Below are 25,322 nucleotides of genomic sequence, written 5' to 3'. Positions count from 1 at the left end.
ATGGAACTTTCCTAATTGTTTATTTAGGCAGCATCGACGGAAAACATATCAGAGTTAAATGTCCAGCTAAATCAGGCAGCATGTTCTATAATTACAAAAACTTTTTTTCAATAGTTATAATGGCAATTGTGGATGCAAATTATCGATTTTTAATGATTGATGTGGGTTCATATAATAAAGATAGCGATTCAGGAGTATTTTCTAATTCAGCAATTTATCAAAACATCGAAAATGGTACTTTACTTCTTCCAAGAGATAAGCAGTTACCTAACTCTGAAAAAAAACTCCCCTCGTATTCTTAGGAGATGAAGCATTCCCATTAAGAACATATCTGTTAAGACCCTATTCTAGAAGATGTCTTCAAAATAATAAAGCTGCCTCATATTACAATTACCGTTTATCACGGACCAGAATGAATGTGGAATGTGCCTTTGGCATAAGTTCTGCCAAATTTAGAATTTTATTAAAATCTATAGAGACAAAAGTTGAAAATGCAGTTTATATTGTAAAAGCGATTTGTATTTTACACAATACTATAATCGACATGGAAGAAGACCCATTTGTTAACGGGTCAACCACTGAAAACAATCATAGTGATAACAATAATAATTTACGTATTTCAAGATCCCACAATCGTCCGACCAGGGAATCAGAAAATTTGATAAATACATTTTGCGAATACTTTTTTTTTAAACAAAATTTAAATAGACCGAATGTACGATTTTTGAATAAATGCAATAAAAATTAATTACACTTACTTGAAAATCCAATATTGTTAGCTACAGCATCCCATTCCTTTTCAACAATTAACCGATCCTTGTACCGCGGATTTCTTTTATTCCACAAGACTTTTCTTCTTTGCACTTCACAAATTAATTAATAAATAAATTAATGCATCCATCGCAAAAATCGGACGTAAACTGCGGGGAAAGTATAACCGATTTTAAATTAAAGACAATGCGTGCGTTCTAGTTGCGTGCGGAATGATCGTCCGACGTGACAACGCTGGACGGGCTCATTTAAATTCATGTTGTTTATTTTAAACGTTCTACGCATCGCACGCACCGCACCGCACGTACCGCAAATATCGCATTTACATAGGACATAGCGTAATAGTTTAGTTGCGGCGACACGAGATTTAATTTATGTTTATTGCGCAACAATTGGAGACTGGAAATATTACTCTGTCAAATGGATATCAGGAAATTCTTTGAAAAAGGTGAGTCAAAACAAAACAAAACCTAAAATGATAATTTAATTTATTTGTTCAAACCACAAAGTTAACGAATTTTGAATATCGCAATTTTACTTTTACTGATAGGAAGTCCAAAGTAAATGATATTTGAATATGGTATTATTATAGGTATCTTGATCTATATTTTCTGTATTGTTGTCCTATGCCTAAACATTGTAAGAGTAATTTTGTGTATCCATTTTTTAGGGACAACACGCGAAAAAAGAAAAAAAGGTCGGGAAAGTAGCAGTGAAAGCGGAAGCGATGAAAATGACAACCATGATAAAAATACTCATGTAATGCCATGGTAACATTGGACAAGCGTTACATTCTTCAGCAGAACCTGTAAATATATCTGTTGCCGACTATTCTTCTCCATGGACGTCACAACAAGCCCTTTGACATTAACGTCGATCCTAAAATTATAATGGACGATGGGTATCATGAAAATGATCTGGGTCATTATGTTGGGTTGCCTACCCAGCTATCGACGAAAAAGAAGAGGGATTTGTTACAAATCGTTGGATCCCGCCCAGAAATTACGATTTTGAAAGTGATGCAAGCCATTTGAAAAGAAAATTTAATCATGCTTGTAGGGATCAATATGCATCATGGCTAGTTTATTCCAAGCGACTAAAAGGTGCTTTGTATTTTATTCCCTTTGCCCATCAGCACTGTGAGAGGAATTTTGGAATCATTTATGGTCAGGCCATATATAAAGTTCAAAAATATGCAGGAAGACTGCCCAAAGCATGCAACGACCAACCTTCTCCTAACAGCGACAAATGCTGCAGAAAATATTCTTGAAAATGTTCCTGTAGATATTCAATTGCAAAGTGGACACCAAAAATCAATCGATGAAAACAGACAAATATTGTCGTCATTTATTTTGTATAGTATGATAAAAAAAGAACGAACACTATCGAGAAGCAGGTATGCACCCTCGACCGCATACCGACCCTTCGATGCTATTTTTAGCCTAGATCTTGGCTAGGGGAGATAAGAAACGGAAAGTTGCAGGCAGTCTTCGCTAGTTATTCGGCCGTTTAACATAAACTTATTTTTGAATTTTTATAACGCTCCTACAATATATTTTGGTTTAAACTTTTGTGGTTTTAAATAAATCTCATGACTTTACAGTGCATCGGCGGGATATAATTCACAATATTCCAAGAGACTGACGTGTTTTACGATTTATTTCGTGCGTTTTTGCATTAAGACAATTTTGACGAATTTTTTTAAGTGTATATAGTTGGTGTTTACTTACTTAGTTAGTTAGTTACACTCTACGTGACTGTGACTATGGGAAAACGTAGGTACAACAAACGTAGTTCTACGTCCAGCGATGTAAGTAATTCAGAATCTGCCGATAGTTCCGATTTAACCAATTATAAAAGAAAATTCAAATACCCCAGAAGATATGGTAAAACAAGGAATAACCTTAAGTCTAAAAGACTATCTATAGAGCCTACTGGTAATAAAGAATGTGAGTCAAATACTCCTCCTCGGAAATATAAGGACTCTAAGCAGGCTGTATCTGTAGACGTTACAGGACCAAACAGTAGTTCGGAGAATATTAATGAGAAAGGGACGATACAAGCTCTTGAAGATTTGGTAATTGAGCTGTTGGATAACAATAAACGACCATCGATACCAATGCAAAGGACAGATGTTATTCCTGAATTTAATCCGGTAAAACCAGACATGTCTGCAATAAAGTGGCTACATAAAATTGAGCAGTTAGCTGAGATAAATAAATGGGATCAGGCTGCCATGACATTGTTAATGCAGTCCAGGCTTAGAGGCTTAGCTCAAACTTGGTATTTTGATCTGGAAAAATACGATTACAGCTGGGATGATTGGAAAACTTTAATGGAAATGCATCATTTTGATTTTCCATCGCCACTGAAAGCCCTGGTACGTCGAAATAAACTTCCCACTGAAAATTGGACGGAGTACTACTTTGATAAAACTCAGCACTAATAAAAATGCGGTCGCAATTATTATTGATGGCAATGAGAGTGCGATTATTCAAGCCGGAGCTAAGGCAGGAAGATACAGCCGGAAGATTTCTATAAAGACTATTTATCGACGTTGTCCAAAGAACCATCCAAACCAAGACCACCACTCAAGAACATAATTATGGACAACATGTCAAAGAATAATGTAGTTAAAAAAGTGAAAAACTGCTACAATTGTGGGGATTCCGGTCATTTTCAACCACAGTGTCTAAAACCCAAAAAGGAATGTTCCTTTTGTAGACGCTTAAGTCATACGTTGGCCGAGTGTAGACGAAACAAGCCCAGTGGATCCAAGACTATGATTGGAGTACATACATACAACGTATGTTATATTAATGGAAGTCAACTAAAAGGCTTTATTGATACAGGCTGTGAAATAGTAACATTAAGGGAATATGATGCTATACAAATTCGTATCAAATGGTATCCACCAAATAATATTATTACCGGGTACGGTGAGGCAAAAATTTCTGTAATTGGTGAAACTATGGCCGATTTGCAAGTAGACCTATTCAAAGCACATGTGAAAATTTTTATTGTTTCAAATTCGCTTCAATGTATGGCTGGTTTAATAGGGCAAACATTTTTAAATACTACTAACGTGGTAATTCTAATGAGAGACAATAAACTGCGTATTTTTGATAAAAATATGTCACTGTTTCCTCAACTAGATAAACTTTCGGTTAAACTAGAAATTTTATGTAAAATTCCTAGAATGGTACCACCAAATCATATTGGGTTTATAGTCTGTAGTACGGCTGACTTATATAAGGCAGATATTTTTATAGATTTAAGACAATCTTATAAACCAAAGGGTGAAGATATCATTCCACGTTGTGTTACCTCAACTGATGGCGATATGATCATCCCTCTGCTAAATATGTCCGAGCACCCAATTTGTTTTAACGTGAAACAGTTGGTTGTACGCGGATTTTCTTGCATTGCTGACTTAGTTACAGATTCGTGTATGTTGATATCGGTTCCTATGTTAAAGATTGTGACTCCGCAATTTTTCAGCGCACAAATTTTTATCAACTACTCACTGTAGGCAGCTTGAATATACCTCCACCTGTTTCACAGAATAGAAGAATGCCACATGTTTTAGTAGGTGACGAAGCTTTTCAGCTCACCGAACATTTATTACGTCCTTTTGGCGGTAACCATCTAGACGTAAAAAAACGGATATATAACTATCGACATTGTCGTGCACGAAGATACGTTGAATGTGCATTCAGCATAATGGCCAACAAATGGCGAATATTTCATCGTTCTTTAAATGTGGGAAAAAAAACTTTGCAAATCCATAGTTAAGGCATGCGTCGTGTTACAAAATATTGTTCGTGAAAAAGATGGGTGCCGAACTGAGGATATGTTTATGTCTATCGTGCACGGTGGGTTGACCGATTTACCTAGGGCAGGAAATATACAGCAAATGACATAAGAAATACCTTTTCTGAAAATTTTGTTAGCCCAGAAGGCTCTTTGCCTTGGCAGATGAATAAGATCTAAACTTGTAGCATAAATAATAAAACTAACTTGTACTTAATAATTTCGTCTTTGGTTTTCGGATCCATACTTTCAAAGTTCGGCTCTAAAAAAACGCACACATCGTGCCATGCATTCTTTCACATAATTTTATCTTTGGACACATCCTTGGATTTATCCCACAAGCATTCTTTACTTTCTACAACTTCTATCAAAGAATAAATGTCGTATTTAAATTTTTTGGCCATTTTTAATCGATTGTTTTATGGTATGCTAGGCTAAATGACAAATAAAACAATACCCGGTCGAACGGCACGGTATGACTGAAGTATATGGGCAAGATCACACATGATTTGTATTGCTGGCACATCGGCCCGTCAAAATCTCGGTCCCCGTTTTAGCGATCGCGCCGAACTACTCGAAATTTCGACGGCCGGGATGACGGCGCTAGAATGCATGGACAGGTGGCCATAGTAAATGCATGTATCGCTAGTTCGGCCCGTCATCCCGTTCTCGGTGACGGTTCGGTGACGGCGGTGGTGGACAAACGCCCTAAGAGTTACGGGGTCGGTCAAATGAAAGCAATTTCCAAATAAATTGATTTTATATAAACTTTTTTGACTTCTTCTTCGTTTTTGAACTTCTTTTTATTTGTCATCCTCGAATTTGGGACACCCTGTAACAGTATCATGGAATTCAAAGAAAGAAAATTCAGTTGCCACATCCTCCACGGAAGCTGAATATATGGCTCTTTATGAAGGAGTCAAAGAAGCCATATGGCTAAAAATTTTTTTTTGTATTTGTTTTATCTTCTTATAGTTTTTTTTTAATTAGTAAATAAGTGTAGTTTCATTATTGTGCTCTCGGTATAATATGTTATTACATTTTTGAGTGGGAGTGTTAATTATATCAAATAAGTCGAAGCATAAATTGTAATTCGACACCGTAGAGACCGCACTTTACTTATCTAATTTATTTCTATCTCTCTTAAATTTGAATGGTGTTAATATAAACACAGACGATGGATATTTTTTTTTTTTTGGTTTTCTTGTCTTAGAAAGTTAGTTAATTTCATTAGAACCGTTTTCAATAGAAGATAAAATAATCTGCGCGTTTTATTTCGTACCCATCCCATTATAATTTAAAATAAATAAAACTATATGATATATCGTTTGGCAGTTATAGCCCTTTATAACATCTAACAACTCAATAATTTTTAACCAAAAAACGTTTGTTTGTAGAGGTTTCCAAACATCTCAAATCCGTTTAGATAATTATTATATATTATAAGAAAAAGTTTAATTCAAATCCTTGGAAGTTACCTTTTTAATTAATTTTCATAAAAAAATCTCGGTTTGTCCAGGTTTACACCCACCATAAACCGATTTAGTTTTTTATTCATTGTTAATATCTAGGCAAAAAATTATTAAAACTCCTTCGGAATTACAGGAGGTACAGACATTATATTGATTAAATAACAGTGGGCGCGGACTATAAATATGTTGCTGGCAAACGTCATTTATGCTGCGTTCTCGATTTTTTGGTTGCAGGATATCGACCGGACATTACCTTCAGTTTTGCACACATTATGTTTGCGGCATTTCGGGTTCGAATAAGCAAAAAATTTGCTAGATTATAATAATATACTTAATTACACATTTTCAATAATATTTTCCTTAAGAGAAATAAAAGGAAAAAGTTAAATTTTCCTATCCAATACTTACAATACTAATAATGTACGAAAGATGCACCTTCCAAAAGTAAACAACGAGCGCAGTTGCCAAATACCTTTATCGCGAGAATATTTCTGTACGAAATGTACAGCGTTGCCACATATTACTTTATTTTCTTTTGTTAAAATTGAGTAATCACTGGCAACGTGGAATACTAAGCATATTTATCAACAAAATATCCCGTCTGCTTGCTAGTCAATGTTTATTTTAGTGTATTCAATGTTCTAATGTTCTTTAGACCATATATATATGCACATTTTTTAAAATATTGATGATTAGTATCACTCCCACAAATATCAGCATGCAATTAACTGATACCCTGATTATTGATGATGCGAATTTTAACTGATTTTATCCAAACCGATTTTTGATGTAACTGATAGCATGAAAGCTAATTTATGTGAAAAATTAATACTGGAAAAACTAATAGCTTTGTTAAAAAGAAACCCTATATGTGTAAATCTCCTTTATACTTTTACCGTAATTTTACCTTTTTTTTGCTAAACTAGCCTAAAGTTAGTAGGATATTCTAGTCTTTTTCTACCTCCTAAAATAAAAGCTCCTTTCCCAGAACAATCCTATTAAAAAGTATAAAACTTAAATTAAAAAAATCATGAATATTTATGACCTAAAAGAATTAAAATAAAACCTCTAACATTCAAAAAACGTGGTAGAACTAAATATCCGCTTAAACTTAACCATCACAAGAACTTAGCAAACACGTCGCCTCGTTCGAATCCTTAACGGACGTTTCGACATTACAGGCCCCCTCGGATGTTTCTGTTTCCAAGATGAACACCTCGTCGTCTACCTTGTCGCTACATTCAATGACCGTTTTCTCCGAAGTTTTCTCCTCGGATTTTGAGGTTAAGCTGTCACGTGACTCGTCTTCCTCGTTGACCGTCTCCATGGCGTTCACCCCAGTGATCGGTGACACAGGTGCGGTGGGCGGAGTTATTTTCCCAGTCTTACCCAACAGGTAGTAAGTCATCAGTTGACCTTTACCTTTCACCGCTACTAAACCGCGTTGCTCGAATTGGTAGCCGAAGGCCTGCAGGATTTGGCATGTTTCTTCCGTAACCTGATGGAAATTTACGGATTATGTATTAAGTTAGAAATTTATAGAAAAATGTGAAAATTTGGCAACATAGCATGATTATTGGGGGGCACAAGACTTACATACTTTGATAGTTCTGGCATTTCCGGAAGTAGTAAAAGAGGATGCTAACAACGGCCTACTTGTCATTAAGAGGATGTTTTACCCTATTAAATGGGGTAATAAAATAAACAGATTACTTATTTAAACTCCTAAAGACTCATAATGTTCTTTTAAATATCTGGCTAAGCTTAAATAAAAATCGCCACGTTTAATTCGAGCAAATTTAGGCAGCAATCTTATTGACACTACTGCTAGTTCCGTTTCTGATATTGAAAATATTGAGGAAATATCTTGAAAGTGTAATGAAATCCTGATGTCCTGGAAAATAATTTTATGATCTTTAATCGGAACCTCCAAAAAATTTTTACAATGTGAAAATTAATAGTCAGTTTTACAAGTTAGTAACCAAAGCTCTTTATTTTTACTCTCGGCACGTGTTTCGCTAACGATGTTAGCATCTTCGGGAGAAGATTAAAACTAAATCATCAGAAAGAAACACGTGTCGAGAGTAACAATAAAGAGTTTTGGTTAGTGGTAAAACTGTCACACGTAAGGGGTCACACCAAAGGTTCCAACCATAGGACTATTTACAATGTGGTTCGTGATGTGGTCTCAAGTTAATTTTACAATCAACCTTTTGATGCTGGGAAGTTAATCTAAACTTATAATATACTAAACTAATAATATATGTAGACGTAATAAGGTGTACACTTATTATTAGTTTAATACACTTCTGCTGATGTGGCTTTCACTGTAGTAAAAAGTTCAAGAAGATCAAAACGGGTCCCTCTCTAAAGCACCTTTTTCCGTCAGCTGATAAAACTTTAAATTAACGGAAAGTGTATAAGCATGTCAGGAAGCAATTGCATTAAACTGGGAAGAAGTCTTTAAACTAAGTGATTTGTCCAACAGGAAGTTTTACTATATTGTAATAGAATTTTTGAGGTCTTAATAGTAAAACTCTTGATTTTAATAGATCTGTGTGTGAGGGTGAGTATAATGTTGTTGCCATATCTTGGCTGCAAGTTAGTGTCTACTTCCAGGAACTGTTTTCCAATGAATCTACCATATATCGCAAGGATACAATTTTGAAGACTACGGCCCACCCGTGTAGCCGTAGTAATGCTTGGTGTGCTGATTGATCTATGTGGAACCAAAGATGATATTATGGATCTGGACAATCGGATTCCACGTGTGGATGTATTTGCTGCAATATTACAATGAACTGTAAGTTTATTTTTATATTTGCCATTCATGTATTACCTATTTTTCCAATTGAAGTTTAAAGGCGCTTTAAGTATAGGTGATTTTAATATAAACATTCTTAGCAATCATGGTAAATTCTTGTTAGTTTCTTTTAACGTCAACAAACAAAAAAGTTTCTTGGCTTGGTACTAGATGACATTTATTCATGAAATATAAAGGGTAGTTTAAGTAATAAATCTTTATTTGGTATCAAATGCACATTACATTACATTTGCCCAAAAAGGCGAAGATTAGCTAAAGCTACTTTTATTTCTTAACCCTAATAATAATAATTACAAATGTTTAGATAAACGAGCAGTAATAGTAATTTAAAAATTAACCAAAGAACAAATTGAGAGAAAAAAAATTAATTAAATACATTTGTAAATCCGTAGAGAACAAAAAACTAATTGTGCAATTGTCCTTTCAAGAACAAAGTTTTATAATCATTATTAAAGCGAGATATTGAAATTGAAAAATTAGGTCTAAATCGATTATAAATTTTTACGGCAATGTAAGTATAACTACGTGAGAACAGAGCTGTACTATGGTGTGGCAATGGGCCTGATGAATAAAAATCTAGCAATTACTTGAAGCAATTGCTTTTTAGCAAAAGCAAAAGCAATTGCTTAACTAGCAAATGCTATAAGTAAAAGCAATTGCTGGATCTTGATATGAATAAAATTTTGAAGCAAATGCTGCTTTTCCTATATGTATGATATTAATTCTCTTTTTTGCTGTCCTAATTGACGAACTATATTTGTTGGCATATCGTTATTTTGTGCGTCAATTTCATAATGGATTTCTTCAATAAAAATGAAATCTTCATCATGCAGATGTTTTGCGATATTATGAAGCACAACGCAGGCAATTATAATCGATGGTGTTTTTTCTAATTTATTTCTAATTTTGTATTGAAGGATAGGAAATCTTGCTTTTAACTGCCCGAAACATCGTTCAATTATTACAGGTTCTCGACAGAAAACATTATTATAATTTTGCTGCTGTTGGGTTGTCGGATTTCTCTAGGGAGTCATAACCTCCTAATAGTACACATTCTTCTGCGCTGTTCTTAAGGATGTTGTATATGTTAGAATTTAAAAAAATTCTGCTATCGTGCACAGAGCCTGACCATTAGCAGTCCACACTTGTGAATATTTCTTCTGCATTACAAGTCGCCTGCACGTTAATACTGGGATATCCTTTTCGGTTTATATATTCATTACCGAATTCTTGAAACTTTGGAATCCTTACGTGTGTGCAGTCTATCACTCCGATGGCATTGGGAAAACGGTATTTCTCTGACCACAACCGTTTGGCTTCCACAACGGCATCAGCACTTCTAGAAAATTTAATAAAGATATTGGCCTTCTCCAAAACTGCATTCATTACCGAAGTGAATAACTTACAGATAGTGGTTTGGTGAACACCAAGTTCTTCACCTACAGAATTTTGAAAGTCAAAAATATTTTTATCTTAGTTTGAGGTGATAATGCAGCTCCTCGTCTATCACCAGTACTATTTAAGAAGTAATTTGCTAACCAGTCAACATTTTCACGGTCAAATCGATATAACTTTCTAAAATCATCGTCTTTGCATTTTTTTTTGTACGTACACTGTATATTTCAGTTTTACGCACAGTCATATATTCAGCCATGTTAACCGACACCGACACACTAAACTTAGGTTTGTAGCCACAAATGAACGAATTTACTGTTATCAAGTATAATGATGCTGCGGTTGACCTACCTTAAATTTTTTTAACCAATTGCTTCACTACAAAAAGCAATTCCTTAATTTATTCATAATATTTTCAGCAAGTTATAGCAATTGCTTCTAATATTTAAGAAAAAGCTTTGACTAGAATCATTTTCTGACCTTTTCAGCAATTGCTGGAGGCAAAAGTAATTACTTCAGGTTTTATTCATTGCTTTTCAAGCAAATACTTAGATTTTATAAGGAAAAGCAATTGCTGCAATTTTATTCATTCGGCTAAATGTCAGAGTCTTATGTCTTATATCTCTATCATGAATCGCATTTCTTGAAATTAATTTCTCTAACAGATATTTTGGCTTTTGGTTTTTATAGAGCCGATGCATAAATGTAAGAAAATGAAAATTAAAAAGAAATGACATTTTTAGCCACTGCAATCGATAGATACATATGGACACATGATCAATTTTTTTAAATTACACACAAATCGACAACACGTATTTTGTACACGTTGAAGTTTCTGCTTGGTTATTTTATCAAGACAAGGATAATAAATGATAAAACAGTAATTTAAAATAATAATAATAATAATAATGTATTTATTTAGCTTGAGCTACAAAGGTAATACATAATATATAGATAATACGAGTATAATACATATTAAAAAACTTAAAAATTTAAATCAATAAAAATTAAAAAATTGCAAATAATTTGTAAAAAGAAAAAGTTGAAAAAAAAGTGTGTGCTTATACAAAATGGCATACATATACAAAAAATACAAAAAGTCTCACATACAGAAAATTTATAAATAAAATTTAAGCCTAAAATAAAATAGCAAAAATAAAACAAAATACGAGTTAAAATTGTAAAATAAAAATAAAATAATTACACATATAAACTACAATTACATAAATAAAGGTAAAACGAATGATAAAACAAAGTATGTACAAACAAAACTTACAGAAAAAGTATAAATAAAACACGAGTCTAAAATAAAACAAAGTACCAGTAGAATTGTAAAACTAAAATAAAATAAATATAAATACGAAACAACAACTACACAAACAAGGGTAATAAGGATAAAACGGTAAAAGAAAGTATGTATAAATAAAACTTAAAAATAACTAAAATTACTGTTTAAAAGTGTATAAATAAAATGAAACAACTAAAACTAAGAATAAAATGTTAACATGTATAAAAATAAAAATAAAATAAGACATTCACACACTGATAAATTTTCTCAATAGCCTCCTAAACTGGTTTAAATTATCACAGCTTTTGATTTCAGTTGGCAACTTATTAAATTCAATAAGTCCCTTGCTGAGTACAGAATTTAACATCTGACTAGTATTGCATCTATCAAGGACAAAGTCTGTATTATTTCTGGTGCAGTAATTGTGGACGTCTCCGACCACTCTTATTTTATCACAAATATATGTGGGTAGTAGACGTTGTTTTAATTTAAAAATAAATACATACACACTAAACATAATTCTTTGCCTGACAGACATCATACCTAGCACACTTAACATAATAATAACAGGAGTGTATCGATTGCATTTTAGGATTAGTCTCATTGCTCTATTTTGAATTACTTCAAACTGTTTCACCTTGTATTTAGGCAGGTTGAACAACAATGTGAAGCAAAACTGCAAATGGGGAACAGCAATGGCATTATACAGCAGGAGTTTTGTATGCATCGATAAGATTTTTCCAACTCTATTAATAAACCCAACTTTCTTGAAAAATTTTCTCATGGCGTAATCCGCATGTGCCATAAAATTCAAATTTGCATCCAAAATTGTACCCAAATACTTTATTTCATTTTCATAAAAAATACTCTCCCCACCTACACTGATGTTCACATTGTCAATATTTATTTGATTATTTTTCGATTTTTTGGTAAAAAGGCAAAATTTAGATTTACTTGTATTTAAACATAATTTGTTGATACAGAGCCAGCTGAAAATTTTGGTTAAGTCACTATTTATATCAGTTACTATCTGATCAATATTGTTTCCTATTATATAAATCATTGTGTCATCTGCAAATAACACAGTTTTACATTTTTGTATAACTTTTACCATATCATTTATATAATATAATAAGAACAATAATGGACCTGGATAACCTGAGAGAGACTATTCCCATGCTTAACACGTTGGACTCTATTACGCAAATAAGATTCAAACCAGTTCAAGACATCACCTCTAATTCCCAATTGGCTTAATTTATATAACAGAATTTCTCGGTCTATCGTTTCGAATGCTCGTTTAAAATCTAAGAATACCGCTAAAATATATTTATTAATATCAATGGCTCTGAGAAAATTATCACATATATTAACGACAACAGACTCACACGAGTGACACTCACGAAAACCAGACTGATTTTCAATAATTATCGAGTTTTCGTTACAGTAATTTAGGAGTTGCTCTTTTACACATACCTCAAGGAGCTTTTCATAGATAGGTACCGTATTAATTAGTCGGAACTCATTATAGTTGATGGTATTTGGTACTTTGGGAACAGCAACAACAGTAGACAGTTTCCATGATTCCGGGAAGACTCCATTTTTTAAAGAAGTGTTAATAACATCCAAGACACGATCACTGACAGCACAAGATACGTCACACAAGACTTGCTTAGATATGCCTTTTTCACTTCCTCCAACGTTTTTTAAATTTTTAAGAATTTCTTTCATTTTTTTTTTCATTGATACTTGACCAAACTTGGAAGATAGTTTACTAGGTTCAGGGGCTCTGGTACCATTATTTATTACATTTGGTGACTGTGGGATGTTGGTGACAATAATATGTATACTTTCTATAAAATATTTATTAAATTCTTGAGCAATGCTTGCTTCATCGCTGATTAATTTTCCGTTGAAATTGATTTGTTTGGTCAAAATATGCTTTTTACCTGGTAGTAGAGCTTTAAGATTTTTCCATAATTCTTTAGGATTCTTTTTGTTTTCGTCTATGCATTCTGCATAAAATGTTTCCTTCTCTACTCTAATTTTGTTTACAATAATATTTCTTTTAGTTTTATACTCTTTCCAGGCACCCTCATTTCTATCTAAAACGGCCCTTTTATATAAAGTATCTCTTTCTCGCATCATTTGTTTAATGTCAGACGTTATCCATTTTTTATCCGCATATTTTTGATTCTGGATAATCTGAACCTTAGGGCACATTTGGTCTACAATAATCTCAATATCAGTGATCAATGATTCAGCTAGTAGATTTATGTCGGAGCTATTCTTGTTCCAATCAATAGCAAGAAGTTTTTCTTGTAGTAGATGCGAGTCGTAGTTTTTAAACGATCTTTGATGTTTAACGGTTTTGATAGTTTGCTTGTTTTCCTGATTAAGAGATATAGACAAAATCGAGTGGTCACTAATTTTAGGTGTTAGATGTACCCTGTGCGCCAGATGCTTGTCATTGGTGACTATAAAATCGATTAATGTCTGGCTCGTAGGAGCTATTCTGGTAGGTGTTTCCACAATTTGGGTAAAACCATTTGTGTAAATTATATTTTTTATTTTGTTACTATAAAACGTATTTTTAAGAAAATCAAAGTTAAAATCCCCAACAATGATATTAATTCCACTAAAATTACTAACTTCATCCAAATACTCAGAGAAAAAATCTAAAAAATTGGCTTCTTCTTTTTTAGGTGGATGATATAGCACAGAACACAAATATTTCATGCCACAAACAGAAAACTCCAAAGACATTAGCCAGACAAAACTATTAACAGACAAAACATTTTTAATTTTATAACGTACATCAGATCTTACCAATGCCATCACTCCCCCTGTTCTACTGTTGTTACTAATAGATTGTTCCATTCTGTACCCATCTATGTCCAGCTCACAAGGTTCAATTTCAGCTGTAACGTGGGTCTCACTTAAAAGCAGGATCTTAGGTTTCCAGTCATTGACTAATAGGGTAATGTTATTCTTATTATTAAGATAACCCTGACAATTAAAGTAGACAATGGTCATGTTAAGTACAATATTTGAATTTAATTGCTACCTTATGTATTTATTTCTCTGAATATCTTCAATTTTTTTATATGACTCGCATTTATTAACATCCCAAGAGACATGGTTAATATTTAAACTAAGACCATACTTTTCATTGGACAACACACAATTAGCACATTTGACAATATTTACGTTATATTCCTTTACATCATGATTACCGCAACACCTAGCACACACTTTATTTTCTTTACAATCCTTAATAATATGACCGTAGCGACAACATCTAAAGCACCTACGTATCACATACTCATTAAAGACTGGACAACAGTTCCACTCAATATTCATCCTCTCCCTTTCTATAAATAGCCCATAAGAAGTGGCATCAACTTCAAAGATTATGTTAAATTTTTTGTTTACAATTTTTGACCTTCGCACAATTTTAATTTTTCTGTTTGCAGACTCTTGTAAGTTGTTTTGACTTTCAATTTTTTTAATTAGCTCATTTTCTGAAAGGGGATATTCAGATTCATTTATACCTACTACCTTGATTCTATGTTCCAACACCTTGGGGACCTCAACGCTATATGAATCTCCCATCTTTTTCTGAATCTGATTCTGAACATTAGATATATCTTTTTCGCTACCACACATCAAAATAATTCCTCCATTCCTTGTTGGTTTACCTAGAGATAAATCTACTCCAATATCTGTAGGGTTTACTTTTTTCCGTAAGTCCTCCTTAACCTGCTGAACATTTTTTTGGAAAGCCTTCTGCTTGACGACCAATACCTTGTTATCGTTTTTCTTCTGTAAAATTGTAGCATATGATGTTGAATTACTCCCTGCTACTACAGTTTCTGATTTTTTGTTTCTTTTAAACTGGCAATTTTTGATTTTAAATTACAATTTTCCACCAATAACAAGTCTACCTTTTTATTTAACTCCTTCGTTTTTTGAACTAAAAACAATAAAGTAGCGCTTATGTCTACCTCTTGTTCCCCTATATCATCTAAACGGCTTCTTTTTCTCGTTCTCTCAGTACTCTTGGCTATACCAAGAGATTGATCACAAGCTTCACACTTCCAAGTTGCCTTCTTCATATGAAAGCCACGCATATCCACACTACAGCACTTTCCGTGATAATATTGATTACAGCTTGTACATTGTATAATAGTTCTAACATCTTCAAATGGCAATTTACACTTCACACAGAAATCCATAGGATCGCCATCAAACACCGAACTACTACTCGCCATATTAATTTAAAAATCACTAAATATGAGATCGAAATCCGCTCCACTAATAATTAATATATCTCATATCAGTACAGGAATGCTTTTTTATAATGTATAATAAAAATGGATAACACTAACGAATTATAGATTTGTGTGGTGAAAGATTGTTTTTAAAAACAAAATATATTAAAGTACGATACAGAGTACAGTAGCTTAGGTACAATAAGAATGACTAAAACTAGAATTAACTTATATTTATAAACTAAAAAGAGCTAGGCTGCCATAAAGGTGGGCCGCTGCTGGATAGGCACTATGTGACTATGTAACTCCTCCCTCCTTAAGAAGCAAACATAATGGAATGAGTTTGCTTGGTATCTTGGAGCTCAGCTTCGGACTGGATGTCTTCAGAAGGTAGCTTCTTCTTCTGGCATCGCGTTCTGGCATAGGAAAACAATTGGCTTCTGTAGAGCAATATTAAAAGTATGATGACAAGACATGTAGTTATAATGCTTATTATCATATAGGTTGGTGAAGATTCTTCATGGATTTCCTGGATTGGGGTGAGTTGACTAGCGAAATCTTTTAGGTGGTAGACTTCCTTGAAATCTACGGTGTTGATATTGATTGCTGGGTACTTCATCGGTAGGGCGGTGGTGTCAAGATGAACTTCTGGGAGAATTAACGGTTTTCCTTGATTTATACGAATATCGTTGATAAACTTTCTGGTTCCAATGGAGACTTCACAAGGATGTGGAATTGTAATGAGAGTTGGTGCGTTAATTGACAGGTACTTGTCTGAGCCACATTTTGTAAAGGCTTGGACCTCTTGTTCGGGAATCACCAAGACTTCAGTTCTAGTTATTTGCTCAACTAGAGGTTGTTTCAGGTGTAGATTACTAAACTGGCAAGAGGTTGGAGGTAGATTTTTCATAAGCTGGGCAATACAACTATCTTCTTCATGAAAGACTTCTTTACAGTAGAATATTCCTTCAATTTCGGGGCAAGAGTCTTTTTCATATTGGATATTGTTCTGTGTTTGTGCCACATAGGGGTATTTAGGGATGATAATGGTATGGTTTTGAGGAGTAGGATAGATATGGTGAAAGGTATATGTTTCAGGCTTTAATAAGGGTATTTGAATTGAAAATATTATCCTATCCTTTGAGAATAAAACTTGTGTTCCAATAAATTGGTAGAATGAAAGAATATTTTTAAAGTTTGGTACAGTGTCTCGATCATAATTCGCTCTCAGGTAGCTTAATGTTTCATTTAACTCGGATATAAAAATAATAGAGTTATGTAAAGAGTTCAATTTAGCAAAAAGAATGGCATCTTCTAGGTTGTCAAGAAAATTAATTAGGTTTTGACAATCCAAATTGATTTGGGAAAGCAATCCTTCGATCATAAAGTATTCATGCGCATCTTTTAAAGAGTCTTTTAAAATTTCCCAGACAAATTCAATTCCTTTTTGAAGTTTTATTTGGTTTTGTTCGATTATGGAAAGAGATTTGTTGAAGTGTTCGATAAGATGTTTTGATAATGACATTTGAACATTTAAATGTTGAATAATGTTTTTCTGATTTTGTTGTAAAGCTGTGATAGCTTGATCAAATCTTTTTCCGTCTTCAGAATCTAATGTCCCGAATAACCATTTTTCTGCGCTACCTACAATATTAAAAAAGCCTCTTTTAGCTCTTTTATGAGGGATAAGATTGTTTACTTTATTCTTAATTATATCTATTAAATATTCGGTTCTAGAAAGTAGACTTTCTGTTAGACCTTGATAAGATAAGATATGTGTGTTAGTATCGTTTTTATGTAATATGTTAGAACTTAAAATATTGAAGGAGCTAACTAGTTTTTCTAATTGTACATATATAATATCTAAATCTACATAGTGTAAAAATACGTGTTTATTATATATAATTCGTGCATGTCCTAATTCAATAGGAAGTATAGGATTCTTAATGGTTGTTAGTTGGATATCTTCACTGCTGATTAGCTGAAGTAGAAGGCCCAACGTCAATATTGTCTTTGTTAAGGTCATCATGTTCCTGCAAAGGAACAACATGTTTAGATTTTGGTTTTCTTGCAGACCCTTTATGGTAAACACCTTTTGTAGTTAATAATTTTATAGGTGTTTGATCATTTACGTTTGTTTTTACAAATTTGGGTAGTGCTTTACTACGAAATTTGGTTTTAGTGTACGCTGGTTCATTAATATGATGCTCAGGGGGGTCATTTCTTTTGTCATTCCGTTTGTTTATAATATTTTCTTTTATTTCTTGATTTGAATTAGAAATTCTTGCATAGAGTTTTTTGCAGTTTTCTTTATGATTCTGTATGTAATCAGAAATTATTATGTGATCATTAAGGTCAAAAGGATTAGTATTATTTATATGACCTTTAATAATTTCAAATGGAGTGAACTTTGTAACACTATGTATGGAGTTATTATATCCTAGTAAGGCTCTTTTTACTAGTTGTTCTGGGGTAAATTTATTTGAATCCTTAAGGCAACGATAATGTTCTATTAAAGTGGAATGAAAGCGTTCCACAGGTGAATTTGAGTTGCTGTTTTTCGCTGTAGTGTAATGGAGTTGGATTTTATAAAGAGAACAGAAATCTTCAAGATCTTTATTTTTAAATTCTGTTCCTCTGTCACACGTAATTTGAAGTGGCAAGCCATGATGTGTAACAAATGTTAAAAGGTTTTCAATTACAGCTGTTCCTGTAACACTACTTAAATGGTAAGCTTGTGCATAGCGAGAAAAAGCGTCGATGATAGTAAGAAAATTATGATTATCTATTTTGAACGTGTCGATGTGAATTTGTTCAAACAGTTTTGTTGTACTCGGTGTTAAATTAAATTTGATTACAGGGGGATCTCTGTCATATTTATTCTTTTGGCAAATATCACATGAGTTAACGTATCTTTCTATATCCATAATCATACTAGGCCAATAAAATCTATGGCATAATGCTTTTTTCATTTCGGTTATGCCTCGATGACATGTTTTTGTGGTGTGATATAGAGTGAGTTTCATTTGTTGTTCTTCTGACGTTTCTATGTCTTGTAACATTGTTGAACATTGTACAAATTTATAGGCTGTGTTAACAAAGTAATTTTGTAAGGTTGTTGTGAAAAGTTTGCTAAATTCTTCATTTCTGAAAAACAAGGCATAAAGGTTTTTGGGATTTATGTAATTTTTCAAGAATTTAATAATGTCTCTTACAGGTTCTGTTTTTGGGAATGTTACATAATATCGAGTATTTTGAAAGATTTGTTCTACTTTACAAGTTAAGCTCAATATATCTCCTACAGTGATGACTATTTGTTTTTTATAGGTATTGAGTGTCCTTTCTGAGATTGGTAAATTAAAAATAGGGTTTTCTAATGATGTGTGCACAGTTTTGAGATCATCTGAATTCTCTTGTTCTTCCAGTGGAGTTGATGATTTTGGAATGGGTCTTTTTGAAATAGTAAAATCAGATATTATATTTATTTTTGGTTTCTGCATTCCTAGAATTTCGTCTAAAGTTTCTGGATCTAGGTCTGGAAGTTTTTCTGAGTGTTGTAAAAGTTCATCGATAATTTCATCAATATCACCTGGATTATTATCGATTGAGGCTGTCTCTACAGCATTTAGGTCAACGGGGTTTCTAGAGAGAAAATCGGCTGCAGTATTTGATTTGCCTTTTTTATACTTAATGAAATAATCATATTCCTCAAGTTTAAGGCGCCATCGTACTAAGCGACTATTTGGTTCTTTTAAAGAAAATATCCATTGTACTGGTTTGTGGTCTGTTATGACTGTAAATTTGTTGCCAAATAGATAAGGTCTGAAGTATTTGCATCCCCAAACTCGGTAAGTAACTCTTTTTCAATTGTGGAGTAATTAATTTCCGCAGGGTTTAGTGTTCATGATGCATAGCTTACAGGATGTCCATCTTGTGATAAAATAGCACCTATAGCATAATTAGACGCATCTGTAATAAGTTCAAAGGGTTTTTCAAAATTGGGGTAAGCTAAAACAGGTTCGGAGGTTAATATGTTCTTACAGGTTTGGAAGCAACCTATGAATTCTTTAGTGTGAATTACCCTTTCGTTTTTCTTTAAGCAATGAGTCATGGGTTTGGTTAGTTTGGCAAAATTTTTGATAAATTTCCTATAGTAGCCTAAAATTCCTAAGAAAGATTTTATTTGTTTTTGAGTTTTAGGGATAGGAAATTTTTGAATAGCTTCGATTTTTTTCGGGTTTGGTTTAATGCCTTCGGGTGTTACTACGTGTCCTAAGAAATCGACTTCTTTTCTTAAAAATTCACTTTTGTCTAGTTGAATTTTTAATCCCGCTTCTCGCAATTTGGCAAATACAAGTTTTAAATTTTGAATATGTTCTTGTAGACTTGTGCTAAAAATTATTAGATCATCAATATAAACCATGCATATTTTACGTAGCTTCTTTAAGATTTCATCCATCGCACGTTGAAATGTTGCTGGTGCATTTTTTAGTCCGAATGGCATACGAACGAATTCAAAATGGCCATCTTCCACAGTAAAAGCTGTTTTTTGAATTGAATTTTCATCCATTTCGATTTGATGGAAACCACTTGCGAGATCTAGTGTTGTAAAGTATTGTGACCGTCCTAATTTATCTAAGATATCATTTATGTTTGGTATTGGCCATCTATAATCGATTGTTTTATCATTAATTTTCCGATAGTCGATTACTAGTCTCCATTTTCGTTTATTCGAAGCGTCAAGTTTTTTTGGCACAATCCATATTGGAGAGCTCCATGGGCTTGATGATGGACGTATTATTTCTTTATCTAGCATTTCAGCTATTTGTTTCCTAACCTCATTTTTGTGAATATAAGGATATCTATAGGATTTGGTATGTATAGGTATTTCGTCCGTTGTTTTTATTTCGTGTTTAACATGTGATGTAAATATTAATTTGTCTCCCGGTTTATGAAAAATGTCTGAATATTCTTGACATAACTTTAAAATTTCTTTTTTTTCTTCTGAATTCATGTGATCAGTTCTAATGAAATCCTTGATGTTACACTTTGTACTTTTACTAGTGGATTTATTGTTATTAAAAATATTATCAAAGGAAAACATTTCATAATTACCACTATTAAAAGGTTCTACTGTTAGCGGTTTTGTAAGAACAATGTCTATTGTTTTGTCCGTCTGGTTTTCAAGTTCAACAGGGGCAAAACCGTTCTCAGCATAAGATAAAATATGTGGGATAAAAAGTTCATTTATTAATCTAGGTTTTATTATTATGTCGCCTTCGTAAATGCTTACTGGAAGCCTTTTTACAAGTTTCTCGTGTGGGTTTACTGATAAAGAAAAGTTGACATCATCTGGTTGACGATAACAAAACGGAATTCTAATACAGTGACCTACTAAGACTTTATTAATAAGGTCAATGTTTAAATTTAGCTTTCTTAAGTCAGAAAGACCAATAATTCCGTCATAAAAGTCATGAAAGTCAAATAAAATACAATCTATTTCATCGTTTATATTATATTCTTTAAAAAGGGGTAATGTAGCTTGACAAAGAGTTTGTTGGCTACCTAATGCAGTTTGATAGTGTTTTTATTATTATATATACATTGGGGGAAATATTTTTCTGCTATTGTGGGTTTTAAGATAGATTTGCTACTGCCAGTGTCGATTAAAAGCTTAATGTTTAGATTTTTTAGTGTTACGTAGGGGAGTGAATTGTTTGATGAAATATTAATTTCTATCAACTTTGTTGATTTGTTAGATGATCCTGAGTAAAATTTTCTGAGTCTGTATTTTTAATAGAAGTATTCTGTGAGTCATTAGATTCATAATTATTATCAGAATAATAATTATAGTCATTAAAATATTCATTTTGAGAATATTCTTCTTGTTGAGAATATTCAGGTAAATATTCTTCATTGACTTGTCTTGATTGTAGACTTCCTCTACAATATAGTGAGGTTTTTGTTGACCTTTGTATTGTGTAAAATGATTTTTAAAATGATTTTTAGAATTAAATCTTGCACTTTGAATTGTAGGGTTTCTTGAAGTTGTTGACATTGGTTCAGGTTTTGGTAGTAAATGTTCTGGAATTTGATTAGATTAAAAAACATTTTTTGGTTTACCAAAAACTTCTTCGTTTGTTGGTAATCTTCGTGGAGGTAAATTTCTGGGTCTTATGTCAATAGGTTGACAAGGCCATTGTGGATTAGTTGAGAATTGTTTATTATTATTGAAGTTATTAGAACTATTGTTTGCAAAATGGTTATAATTAGTGGGAAAATTACTTTGATGTGGAAACTGGTTTTGATTTGGAAAATTATTTCCAAAATTATTATTATTATAAAAAGGTTGGTTACTTTGAAATTGTCTTTGATTATTATATTTATTTTGATAATTATTGTTTCCATTGATGCTTGTATGGCCATATAATCGTTCGAAGTTATCGAATTCGATTACATAAGCCATTGCATCTTCCAAGGATTCTGGTTTTTTAAGATGCATGTTGTTTTTCAAAGTTCCCGTACAACCAGCAATAAATGTATTTAACGCAGTTTTATCATGATGTTTAATTTGATAGGTTTTTTCTTGTGTAGCAATTGTTATATCATTACTAATACGCTGTGCGACACTGCTTCTTAGAAGTTGTAAACGATTTCCAAAATTTAATAAGTTTTCATTTCTGAATGGTCTAGCTCTAGTGAGCTCTTGTATTAAACAATCAAGGTCTCGTCTATCTGAGAAGCATTGTCTTAAAGAATTTTTTAGATCTTCCCAATTGTTAATTTCTGCTCTGTTCCCGACAAGAACTTCAGCTCTACCGATAAGTTTTTCCTGAATAGATTCAAAAATGTGTTTCATTAACTCATTATCATTAAATGGACTATAACTACAAATAATATCTTCGCATCTGGAAATGAATTTATTCAAAGTATTAACATCACCATCATAAGGTTTAATGTTATCTAACCGCGATTTAAATAGTTCCCAATTCATTTTGGGTTTCTCAGTATTGTTTGATGCAGTATTCATATTGTTTATATTAATATTATGTAATAGGTTTACCAACTCTCCTAATTCTGTATCAGAATCAATATCTGACATTAAAAATTATAAATAAAAAATATGAAATTAGTTTTTATAAATACTATAAAAATAAAAATTATTTTCAAAATATAAATATTCGAAAATCATAAGATTAATTGTGATCGATTCACTGAACTAAAATTACGAACTTTCTTAAAATTAAATGCAATTAATTTGCTTAATAAAATTAGTTTTATGTACGATACAAAAACTAATGAAATTAATACGTGCAATACGTAGAACCTAAAATTATCCCTATTAAAACCTTAAACAGAGGGTGGAATAGGGGCAAAAAGGATGTGACACTAACCTTTTCCGATTCTGTATTGCCTGCGCCTCTGCATCACTTTTAGCACCACACTGGTTCTTTCGGATTGCGTCTAAAGGGTTGAAACCACCACGGTGAAAGTTTTTATCGTAGCGAAAAATACGTACACCGGACACAATCCTACCGACTGCGCCAATTATAGATTTGTGTGGTGAAAGATTGTTTTTAAAAACAAAATATATTAAAGTACGATACAGAGTACAGTAGCTTAGGTACAATAAGAATGACTAAAACTAGAATTAACTTATATTTATAAACTAAAAAGAGCTAGGCTGGCATAATGGTGGGCCGCTGCTGGATAGGCACTATGTGACTATGTAACTAACGATACTGAGAGTTTTTTTCTTGTCTTAAAATTTAAAATATGTTTCTTAGCATAGAGCAAACGCATACGCAAATAGCACCTCTGCAAGTCAGCACTAATATGTCCTTGGAATCTTAAAAAAAAATCAATAGTTAAACCTAGAATCTTGATGGATTAAAACCAATTTAAGTGATTATGCTTCTGCTTTCACTGAACCTCTGTGCATGCATTTTAATTTTTCACTATGCACAAGCATTTTTCTCAACGTGTGGAAGCAAAAATGAACCCTGTCTTTAAGTCAAGAAAAAGAAATACAGTAGAGAATTATCGTCCCATTCTCTAAATTGTTCAACTTTTCTAAGGTCTTTGAGACGCGCATTTAGTTCACGTGTTTCATCAAGTTCAACATCTTATTTTAAGTAATCAGCATGGTTTTTTTTCAGTGTGTATCGACCATGCCTAGTTCAGCATCGTTGAATTTGCCCTTGGTTGTTGCATAAGGTTCATATGGCTATAAATCGAAAATATCAACTTGATGTTATCCATTCAGACTTGAGGCCTTTGGAATTCTATGCCAAAAAACTTTATTCAGTTTGTCGATAGTGGAAGTAGTACAAACAACAAGAATAACAATAAAAGTGCTCATGATAGGGATAAACATAGCAATAGAAATAACAATAACTGTAGGGATAATAAAAATTACAACAACAATAATAAATATAACAAACATAAAAGAATTCTTGTATTAACGGACGAATATGTAAATATTTAAATCCTTATTTTAAAAATCAGTTTCCAGTTCAGAGTTGTGAATGGCCAACAATCTTCTATTTCCGAGTTGACAGTATGAGTAAGTTCGTAGTGGTATTGGCTGGTGTTAATAATTCTAATATTGATATAAGTGATATAATTCTACTGTCTGGTATGTGTTTTTACACCAATCTTATTATATGCAGAGTTCCAGCTAAACACGAGGCATATTTTCCTTATAAAAATATGGAATTTATTAATAATAGAATTATTAGTGTGGTGTCAGATCTTAGACAGTATGCAACAAATATAAACTTCTTTGACTTATATAACAAATTTAGATATTCAGACTACTCTAACAGAGATATATTCCTAAATAGTAAGGGTTTAAAGAAGATGGCAGTTTTCATTAAAAAAATTTTATATAATTTTAAAGATTTTAATTTTACTTCTCTGAAACAAATAAATAGCTGTAAATTGTGAAGATTCCTCCAATGAACAAATTGAAATTGAAATTAACTCTAAGATTAATTAATCACCTCTGAATATGTCGGGTGGAGACAGCACGTCTAAAAATTTTCTACCACCTTGCCCCCCAGAAGAGACGACTTAGAAAATAATGTAGAATTAGTAATGATGGTTCAAAATATAAAATCCCTTAGACATAAAACTGACGAATTATTCTCTTTTCTGGAATTTCAAAATTTCCCTGACCTTGTTTTGATAACAGAACATTGGCTTCACCCAGAGGAGTGTTTTCATGTACCTAACTATCGATCCATTTCATTTTTCTGTAAAGAAACTCCATGGAGGCACTCTAATTCTGTCAAAACAGTCATTTTATTTAACAACCTTCAATAAATTTAATCAAATGTGGGAAGAAGGTTGTTTTGAATTTTCAATCTCCTTTTGTAGAAATAATATTCTTTATGTCATATATTGACCTCCTGATCCTATTGCAGCTTTTCATAGAGTTGTGGTACATGCCTTTAGGCAGGCGTTTCCATTAAAATGGATAA

General features: G+C 32.6%; 1 protein-coding gene across 1 annotated transcript in view; it reads right to left on the bottom strand.

Annotated features, from left to right (window-relative positions):
* Nucleotides 1–5,904: 5,904 nt before the first annotated feature.
* The window catches only part of LOC126739042 (adenylate cyclase type 3), a 1,002,544-nt gene continuing 983,126 nt past the window's right edge, over nt 5,905–25,322 (bottom strand). Inside the window, exon 21 of the mRNA XM_050444560.1 lies at nt 5,905–7,554. Coding sequence (XP_050300517.1) covers nt 7,168–7,554 — 387 coding nt within the window. The 3' untranslated portion in view covers nt 5,905–7,167. The remainder of the gene's footprint in view (nt 7,555–25,322) is intronic.

Source organism: Anthonomus grandis, chromosome 8, assembly GCF_022605725.1.
Source record: "Anthonomus grandis grandis chromosome 8, icAntGran1.3, whole genome shotgun sequence".
Lineage (NCBI taxonomy): Eukaryota > Metazoa > Arthropoda > Insecta > Coleoptera > Curculionidae > Anthonomus > Anthonomus grandis.
Note: the sequence above shows the minus strand (reverse complement) of the source record. Positions and strands in the feature narration are given on the sequence as shown.